The sequence below is a fragment of the Rosa rugosa genome, chromosome 3, assembly GCF_958449725.1.
Source record: "Rosa rugosa chromosome 3, drRosRugo1.1, whole genome shotgun sequence".
Lineage (NCBI taxonomy): Eukaryota > Viridiplantae > Streptophyta > Magnoliopsida > Rosales > Rosaceae > Rosa > Rosa rugosa.
Window position 1 is genome coordinate 28,313,739 of NC_084822.1, and position 10,159 is coordinate 28,323,897.

Sequence of the window (10,159 nt, forward strand, 5' to 3'; positions counted from 1 at the left end):
TGGTACTATAGTAAGCTCAGTTAGAGTGAAGGCTACATGGTGGTGGCTTCACTATCCAGATTGCTTGGAGGTCTTATTTGGGTAAGGCAGAGGCGATTAGGGCAACTCCAACCATGGGATTCATTTGGGGGTGCTATTCTCATTTTAGCACCCCCTTGTTGCACTATTCATTGAAGATTCAATTCTCATCTCCAACCATGGGGGGTGCTATTTTCACTATTCTTGACTAAAATATAATATGAGTATAGTTTTGATGAATATTATATTAAAAATATGTTAATTTAATTAAATAAGGTAAAAAAAATAATTTAACATTTTATCATAATATTTAAAAATTATGATAATTTATTTAATGAATTTAAAAAAAGTTTTTAAATTTTTTTTTGTGTCGGCATATACGACAAAAGTGTCGGCACATACAACAAAAAATCTAACTATTTAGAAGATATTTTGATATTTTGTGTCGGCATATATGCCAAACAGCCGAATTTCGATGTGATATCAGCGCCACGTGTCAATCTCTAATTGGCTGTCCAAATTACGGTCGAGTCTTTGTCCGCCACGTGTCATATCTTATCTAATGAAATGAACTCAATCCGTCCATAAATATGGGGTCATTATCATCCTCATCTCTCACAAATTCACAAACACTTCTCATATCCAAATCACACAAATCTTTCTTTCTTTTCCGTTTTGATTTTGTCAAACCATTTCTGCAATGAATCGTTTGACGAAATGGTTGCAGAAAGATCAAGAAGAGGCCGTCACGAGAAGTCGTCGACGAAACTTGATGATGTCTGCCGCTGCCTTGCAAATCCAAACTCTGGAAGATGAGGATTCACAATGGGGTGGTTCTTCAGAAGGTCGTACCTATAAGGCCAGGGATCGAGAGCTGATGGATCTTCGACTCAAAGCTCAATACTTCACGGATCCGTGCAGGTATGAACCAAACATTTTTCGCAGGCGATATAGAATGCAACCTTGGGTCTTTGACAAGATGATGCGCGACGTGGCCAACTACGACCCATATTTTGTTCAAACAAGAGATGCTTGTGGGAGACTCAGCTTATCCACTGAACAAAAGCTGACATATGCGCCATGAGAATGCTCGCGTATGGCATCACAGCTGATTTCTGCGATGATTACCTAGATATTGCGAAGTCCACTGCCATTGAGATTTTTGAGCACTTCACAAAAGCAATCTGGAATGTGTACCATGAGACTTACCTCCGCCGACCAACACCGGCAGATTTGCGACGGCTGCTTGACAAGGCTGCAGAACGGGGATTCCCGGGGATGATCGGTAGCCTTGATTGTATGCATTGGCAATGGAAAAATTGTCCCACCGGATGGACAGGGCAGTATACTGGCTACAAGGGGAAGCCCACAATCATCTTAGAGGCGGTGGCCTCCTATGATACTTGGATTTGGCATGCCTTCTTCGGACTTCCAGGTTCCCTGAATGATATTAACGTCCTTGGATGTTCACCGTTGTTCAATGACGTATGCACCGGTGAAACCCCTGAAGTGAACTACCAGGTACATAATAGACATTATCGTCAATGTTATTACCTAGTTGATGGCATATACCCTAAGTGGGGGTCCTTTGTACAAGCAATCCGAAACTCGAGGTCGCCGCAGACACAACATTTCACAAGGATGCAGGAAGCATACAGAAAAGATGTGGAGAGAGCATTTGGTATTCTCCAAGCTCGTTGGGCAATCATAAGAGGACCAGCTCGTGGGTGGAGTAAGGAGAACCTTCAATACATCATGATGACGTGCATTATCTTGCACGATATGATTGTTGAAGATGAGCATGATGAAGATGCAGCGCAGCCATTTGATCCGGATGATATCCCAACCACCAAGGAAAGCAGAGATATATAAGAGACCAGTAATGGACACCGATGTTGATCGCAATCCGCAACAACTAAATCAATTCTTGCGTCGTTATAGGGAGGTTAGATGTCCAGTGATGAATAAAAACCTCCAAGAAGATCTAGTCGATCACCTATGGACCATGAAGTTACAAGCTGATCAGAACCACCAGTGAGCATTTTTGTTTTGTTTTGTGCTTTCAATAAGTGGCCATGTTGTCATGATAAGTGGTCATGGCCTACTTTGGTTGTATTGTTGTGTGGTATGCTTTTACTTTGTGTTGTGTGCTTTTTATTTGTGTGGTTTGCTTTTACTTTCCGTTGTGTGCTTTTTATTTGTGTGGTTTGCTTTATCAAGAAAATAAAAGTTCAATGCTTTTTTACGAAGATGATATACTCAACATAATAATTTTTATTATCATAAATTAAAACACAAACCATTCAAAGCAACTAACAATATTAATTACATCCAAGATGTCTCGCCAAGTGGATCATAAGTGGTCAATCCAGTGTTGTCTCCTTCAGGGGGTGTAGGATATTGAGATTGTTCCGGGATGCTTGAAGAAGATGTCTCCTTATCAATTATTTGTTGTTGCTTCCTCTCCCAATAACTCCTCTTTCTTGGGGTGAAAATTGATGGATCCACTTGCATCGTGCGAGCATCCTCAGCGCGTTGCTCAATTAGTTGACCTTCCTCAAACTGTCTTTGCCTTTGTTGGTACTCGCGTTCGGTTTGTTCATAACATTTCTGCATTTGAACTCGTAGGCCATCCGCATCCTGCTTATTGCTTTTTTTCTTAGCTAGCTTCTGAGCTTTCTGTCCTTGAGGACGTGCCTTTCTTGATGAGGGAAGCTCATCCTCAGTAGTGGATGGTTCATCGCTATCCAAGTTGACATGATTAGAACTAAAGTGGGTGTTTTCCATTGATGGTGTTTTCCCAAACTTTTCCGTATTTTTCAAGTATTGCCAACAATGCTCAAACACAAAATCGCAACCTTCCGAGTCGTAGTACGTTGATTTAACATTCATGAGCTACATTTAATATTAAGTAAATAAAATATTTAGAAAAAAACCCTTCGTATAAATCGATCAATAAACTATATAACAACATTTTACTTTTAACAAATACATGAGAAATAAAAAAATTATCATTATTGAACATATTTCAATATAATTACCTCGTCCTCCATATTTTCGCCGCTTCTTCGTTGAAAGTGTTCGACCTTGTTAAGAGCTTGGCGCCACTTCATACATGCCGGACTTATTCTCTTCCAACGAGAGTGGCAACTAGAATGTGTTCTCTCCATGCAACCGGCCGGTTTGTGAGCATTGTACTCGTCCGCCACACGACTCCACAATAAATCCGACTTTTGATCTTTTCCGACGCAACCATCACCCCCAACGGTGATCCAAGCTTGGCAAAGAATAACTTCTTCATTGTGCCTCCAAGAATCCCCTCTTGGAGCCATTTTTTCCAAGACAAAAAAAAAGAAAAAAGGAAGATATATTTAAGAACAAGAAGATGGGTTTAATGAATGGAAAATTGTGAAGGAGATGGAGGATATTTGGTGTGAGGAAATAGAAAAGAATGGGTAGGTATTTATAGAATTTTCTACACTTCACTGTTCCAACAGGTAGATTTTTTTCCCTTAATTTTCTGGTAATTCTTTTATTTTTTTTGGAACAAAAAGGATATAATAACCCTTCAATTAATAAGAGCCGTAGATGAATTTTTTTCCCTCAAATCTGAGCCATCAGATCGAAAATAGATCCGTTCAGTAAAAAAAAAAAAAAAAAAAAAGGGCAACATCGGACTGTCCATATTAATCAGGTATCAATCTGGACCATACATTTCACGACCGTTGGGGGTTCCAACCGTCACCAGGGGACAACATTTGCCGCGGGGCCCATGTCTGCAGACAAAAAAGCAAACGATCTTCTCTCTCCAGCTTTGGTTCCGCGCGTGCTCTCTCTTCCCAGCTACTTTGGCGCGCGTTTCCTTCAATTTCTGCCTCTGGCGCGTTGGTTCGGCAGCTGGGCTGACACAGCAAGTGGGCTGGCCCCCATGCACAGTAATCAGATCTGGTCCTGGAAAAGTCTCAAATATGAGACTAGAAATGAGTCCAAGTCCTATATTTATAGGACCAGACCCCCCAAAAACACAAGGTTGGAGATCCAAAGTCTCAAAATGGCCCAAAAATAGGTTTGGCACCCCAAGGTTGGAGTTGCCCTTAGGGGTAGGTAGGTGATGCTAGTGCCACTCCACCCTAGATCAGAGCGTGGACGGCGGTAGGTATGGTCGCTTGGTGGTCACGAGTGGGTGGCGGTGAGATTGGGATATGATATGTGCAGATCAGATCAGAGTGTTCCGATCTAGTTTGATTGTTTGGAGTAGCTTTGAGGATGGGGTTAGTTGGGAGGGTAGCCCTCCTTATCGACATGATGGGGATGATGGAGGGAGGGAGGCATAGCCGGCGATCGCTTAGTGCAAAGTAGGTGGCAATGGAGCTGCAGCCGGTGGTGGGACATCAATAGTACGGCTTGCGCGATGGTGATGTGGCTGCACCTGCAATCTTCAAATCTTGCTTGGGCTTGGTGATTTTTGGGCTGGGCTTTGACTGTGGTCCCATATTATTTTTCAATTATGTTTTTTTTTTTTTTTTTTTTTTTTTGAGTTTTAGTTAGATGTAGCTTTGTGTCAGCAATAAGTCTCGATTTGCACACTCAATGTGCCTTGTCTAGCCTAGCGAGGTAAATAGTCGTTTACTTGATCAAATGACGCAGTCCTCTAGTGGCAGGATGAAACGCAATGTCACTGGATTTTTTTTCCTTACAGCAACATAGTATGATGCTTCTTCGTTAGAGAGTTATATTTCCGTTATGTCACATCTTTGCTAAAGCAAATGAAGTAGCCAGCAGAGCACTCTTTGCTAATTAGTGCTTGTTAGAATACATAAGTTATGTAGAGACTCTTGGTATTATCTTGGGACGTTCTTTTGTTGCTTATTATAAAAAAAGGGTTCAGACTCTATGTCCCCCTTTGTATCTTATGGTTTTATTAAAGAAGGCTTGAGGGCCGTTGCACCAATCAATTTTTTCAAAAAAAAAAAAAAAAGAAACAAAAAGAATATCTAGAGAGAGAGAGGATCAAATGTGACCTCAAAATAGAGATATATAGAAATTTGAATATACCTATAGATAAGGCAAATGAATGTGAAATACATAAGATCGTGGTGTTAGCTCAGTGGTTAGAGCACCCACTACCTAAAATCGAGGTCATGGGTTCGAGTCACCATGGAGGTAGGAGTGAAATCCTTTGATCCTCTTTTTAAAAAAAAGGCAAATGAATGTGAAATAAAAATCTCCAATCAAATTCTATGACAAAAGTTGACTAACATTATAACTGAATATATATATATTAAAGATATGCAAAAAACTTCTTACCAAGTCTAATAAGTTGGGTTCTCTTTGAAAGAAAAACCCTAACCTACTAAGCGCCTCACGCGAGTCCAACCTTCAGAGCTTCCCAGTTCGTCTGGCGGCGCATCCTTGGGATGTCGTCATCGGACGAGCATCTAGGTAGCGCCTCTTGACACCGTATAAGTTTTCTAGGAGGGATAACTGGATGGATTTTTAGGCTTGGTGGGACTGATCTCCAAGGACGTGGTCTGATTTGCTATGGCTTTATTGGGTTGGGGAGGACGTCTGTACTTGCCGGGTAGATGAAGGCGACGCGGGCGGCGGGATCTGTTGTTGGCGGTAGTTGTAAAGGTGGTTGATTTCTCCTGGATGTCGGTTGATGATGGATGGCGCTGCTTACTTGGATGGGCTGATGACGGTTGTCATTAAAGGAGTGGCTACCACGTGATTGTCTGTGTGGCTTTGATGTTACCAGTGGAGACGGAGAGGTTGTTTGGTGCTGCCGTTGGAGCTGCTAGTCGTTTGTGTCCCGTTCGGGCCGAGGGGTTGGACCATGTTTTATGGGCCTTGGCCTTGGGTCAGGCCTTTGATCTCCTTGGTTGGACCATGTTTTTTCTTTGTTTTTTAGTTTTGCCTGCAATTGGATTTGGGTCTTTGTTACGCCTAAATTAGACGCTCAACTTAACCCTGTAAAATGTAGTCGTTAGCAATATAGAGTAAGTTAGGATCGTTCGATGACAGAGATTGAGGGTAACTATATAACATAAAAGAAAACAAAAAACAAAACTAAACTAACTACCACACAAAACAAATAACAAAGTATGAAACTAAACTAAAGAAAAACGTCAAATAGTAGAAAAGAGAGAAAAAGATGGTGGGATAGAAAGGAGGATAGAAGAGTGCGTTGCAATCCTAAACTGATATTGATTTGGGGTTTTGAAGTTTAAACGTAAAAACAAGGAAAATAAAGAAAACAAAGACGAGATTTGTAAGGTTTGAAAAATAATATGGAGAAGACGTTAGTGACTCGGCAATCCACCAGCAATTACAATCAAACAATGTTAAATTAACCTAATTTCAATTACTAAGGTGTGAATAAAAACCAACCAACAAACAAGTCAGAGCAGATCATGTCCCTTATTAACGTTTCCCTAAGTATTTAGTCTACGTGAATGCACAATAGCTAAACCTATCAAACATGCAATTACGGTATAGAACATTATCCTATCCATAACACATATAGTGTCAACATGTTTGAAGCATTAAAATCTCATGGAAACGATTGGCTGTAGAGTTGCAGTCTAGCGTGGAACGCCTACCTAGCATGCTCTTCTAGTTGTTTAAAGGATTAAATACTGCTTACTCCCTATACTTATAGGGTTTCATCGTTTCAGTCCCTGACCTTCGAATTTCACCTAAAAAGTCCCTGAACTCTCAATTTCCTCCAAATCCGTCCCTGTCGTCAAGCCTCCGTCCAAGACTCCGTTATCTCGCTGACGTGGCGGTCATTTCCATGCTAAAAGTCTATTATACCCTCGCTTACTTTTTTTTTTTTTAAATTAATTTTTTTCTCTCTTTTTTGTTTGTTTTTTTTTTTTACCTCTTCTTCTTCCACATCTCTCCTCTCCTCTGTTTATCTCAGTCTATTATCCGGAAGCTCTCATCCTCCAGCATCTTTCTCGCTGGACCTAGAATGTGCATACCCATGACCAGAATCATCCGAAAATTACCATAACAACAAACAAACCACTGATCAACTCCAATCAACACCATTGGGATCAGAGATAATATCATAAATCCAACCTAATCACAGATTCACTACTCAGTTCAATTATTGATTAAACCAAAACAGATCATAATCTCAACGAATCAAGAATCAGTTAAACTTGATAATTCAACAATTCATATACAATTCCACATTCACGCACAGCAAAATTCACAACCAGAACCCTATTTTTGGCAAATCCAGTTACCAAAAAAAAAAAAGCCGAGATCTAACCCAATCAGACGGGGAACTGAGCAACACTAAGCCTCAATTACTACCAGACCCATCTTCTTCAAAGAAGATTTAAACATCGATTGCATTTATTTCATACAAAACACATCAACCCCTCTCAAGCAGATTTGAACTTCTAAAACATGAACATAGAATAGAGAAATCCAAGTAAAAGAGATACCATCATAGGTAGTGCCACACTGCAAGCAAACTTTGCCCCCCTCCTTGACATCATCATCAAAACAAGCCCTACAGAAATTTAAAGGTACCCAGTGAGCGATCTCTCTGAATTTAGAGACCCAGAAACACCAAAATGGCCCAAGTGAGCAAAATCTGTAGCAAATGGAGCTCAAAGCATCAATCTTTTACCCAATGTCTCCAAACCAGTGGTTGATCCGTACTCAGAAACGTACCAGACCAGTCGCCGAGCTGCAGACCCGATGCTCAAAGACCAACACGACGTCTTCTCCTGTCGTCGTTCTTCTATGCAGACCACCGGCGCTCTGACCATCGATGTTCGACCCAAATTCCCACCGTACCAGATCGGACCCGGCTTTTCCTGCGCCTGTTCTGACACGCCAGATCGAATCTTCTGACTTCGACAACTGCTGACATCGTTTCACACCGAAAAACCAAGAGCCGGCGAAAGCTGAAGAAGTAGAAGATGGAGAAGAAGACAGCGAGGGATTCATTTTAAAGTTGCCGATTGAATCCCATCGACAGCCTTGTCGAGCAGGCGGCCTTGTCGTCGTCTTCGAGAAGCTGAAGCTGAGACTCCAAAGCCTTCTTCTTGAACTCGATGTCGCCGATTTGTAGCCGAGTGAAGAGGTCCCGGATAAAGAGGCTGAGATTCTCTTTATCCGACCCGGAACCCAGATGCGACAAAACAATGGAGGGACGCGGCGGATCTGAGCAGCCGTTGACCTTGGAGGGATTGGTGTTGTCTTTGACCTTGAAGAGGACGATGTGCTCGACGACGGGGAATGACGACATGGTGATGGTGGCGAATGTGGGGATGCGGGTTTTGGGGAAAGAGAGGTGGTGGTGGTGGTGTTTGGGAGGTGAGAGAGAGTGAGAGAATGGAAGAGGGAGTGGCCTTGAGACACAGAGTCGCCGTCATGTCTAGAGAGAGAAATGAAATCGGGGGTTTTGAGTAGGTGAGGAAGAAGAGAAATGAAATATGGGTGATGGAGGTCTGTTAGAAGAGGATGTAAAGAGAAAAAAGAAAAAATAAAAAAAAGAGAGAATTTTTTTTTTAAGTAAAAAAAAAAAGAAGAATTTTTTTAAATGAGGGTAAAATAGACATTTTGGCATAAAATGGGTGCCACGTCAGCAAATTAACGGATAATTTGGACAGAGCTTGACGGCAGGGACGGATTTGGAGGAAATTGAGAGTTCAGGGACTTTTTAGGTGAAATTCGAAGGTCAGGGACTGAAACGATGAAACCCTATAAGTATAGGGAGTAAACAGTAATTAACTCTTGTTTAAAACATCAGCTTTTGTCCAAAGCCTTGCATACTTGTGGATTAGAAAACAAGATGATTGAGTGAATTATTTTCTAAAACTTAGCTCCAATTACATGCATAAATTCTATGTTCGTGACTATAAAACAAACACATGCAAAAGTTTTCAATCAAGCAGAATTAAACAACCAATTCACACCAATAGTTCAAGAAACTAGATTAAACAAAACATGTGTTCTACATAATTGGGGCTTCAAACCTTGCCTCTAACAAAAAGTAACTAGCCACACATCGTCTTAAATTCAACAAATAAAAACATAAGTATTAGATTACAAGAGAATAAAAAACAGTAAAGGGAGAAGATGAGAGCCACCAGTTCACTTTTAGGCAGCCTTGGACGCAAGAACTTCCTTCAAGATGGTTCACGGCAAAAGCTTGATGAGGATGGATGATGGTGTGCACGGTTTTTAGGCTTTAATAAGTGAGCTCATTTTGCTTGCAATGAGGGTTACCGGTCAATTTGTTTGACAGCTTATGCCATTTTTGTTTTTGGTATAAGACAATAATTAATGTAACGTGCCTTCTGGCCATGAATAAGTAATGAAATTATCTATTCTATCAAAAACTCCTTACCAAGTCTATTATAAAGGTAGCTGCAAATTAAGTCACATTAGTAGGAGAAAAGAACTAAGAAGGAAGAAGCCATACCAAAAGCATAGGTATGAAAGAAATGAAGAATAAGAAGAAATGAGAAAAAATGTGTGTTGGTAAGTTGTGACTTGTTGGTAAGTTATAATTCCAATTTTGTAAAGGTCATGGATTCTAGGGGAGTGTTTGACAGCTCAATACACAAGTTGGGCATGATCCATATCTATGCTCCAACTTGAGGGGAGTGTTGAATCACTGTAGAGATCCTTTCCATATTTACGTAGTTGACCTATTGTATAGTTATAGTCATTTATATATAGAGATCATTTCCTTATATAAGTAGTTGACCTATGAATGGTTATGGTCATTCATACCCTATAATTATAGGAACATTGTTTCCTATTAGAATAGTACTTACGTTAGTATATATACCTCCAATTAAAGAAGAATAAAACATTGAAGCATTTCAGAATATCGAATTCTCTAATTCTACTCTATGGGATGGTATGAGGAGTTTAAAAAACTTAATGTGCAACCTAAAGAGTCTAGGAGAGCACGTGTGATGTGATGCCCCGGAAATTCGTTATTATTTTTTGAGGATTTTTCAGAATTTAATTAGTAGTTGTTGGACGATTTTGTGGTTCGTGGATGGAGTTGAAGTATTTCAGATGAATAATTACTCGAAACATTTTATTTTCGAGGAGTCAATAGGTTGACTTTATATTCGTTGGGTTTCTCCGAAAACTTCCT

At 40.4% G+C, this 10,159-nt stretch overlaps 2 protein-coding genes across 2 annotated transcripts; one reads left to right on the forward strand and one right to left on the reverse strand.

The window, feature by feature from the left end:
- The first annotated feature begins 1,098 nt into the window (after window positions 1-1,098).
- On the forward strand, window positions 1,099-1,890 carry LOC133737510 (protein ALP1-like). The gene has a single exon (XM_062165045.1). The coding sequence runs from the start codon at window positions 1,099-1,101 to the stop codon at window positions 1,888-1,890; it is 792 nt and encodes a 263-aa protein (XP_062021029.1).
- A 453-nt stretch (window positions 1,891-2,343) lies between these two features.
- Window positions 2,344-3,362, reverse strand: LOC133737511 (glutathione S-transferase T3-like). The gene is made up of 2 exons (XM_062165046.1): window positions 3,060-3,362; window positions 2,344-2,913 (listed from the first exon to the last, which is right to left on the reverse strand). The coding sequence occupies exons 1-2, from the start codon at window positions 3,348-3,350 to the stop codon at window positions 2,344-2,346; spliced, it is 861 nt and encodes a 286-aa protein (XP_062021030.1). The 5' UTR covers window positions 3,351-3,362.
- Window positions 3,363-10,159: the final 6,797 nt, after the last annotated feature.

Excerpts from the sequence above, each read along its gene's own strand:
- LOC133737511 (XM_062165046.1), bottom strand. The coding sequence starts at position 3,350 with ATGGCTCCAAGAGGGGATTCTTGGAGGCACAATGAAGAAGTTATTCTT. Across the intron at positions 2,914-3,059 it reads GCGAAAATATGGAGGACGAG|CTCATGAATGTTAAATCAAC; the intron begins GTAATTATATTG and ends TATTAAATGTAG.
- LOC133737510 (XM_062165045.1), top strand. The coding sequence starts at position 1,099 with ATGAGAATGCTCGCGTATGGCATCACAGCTGATTTCTGCGATGATTAC.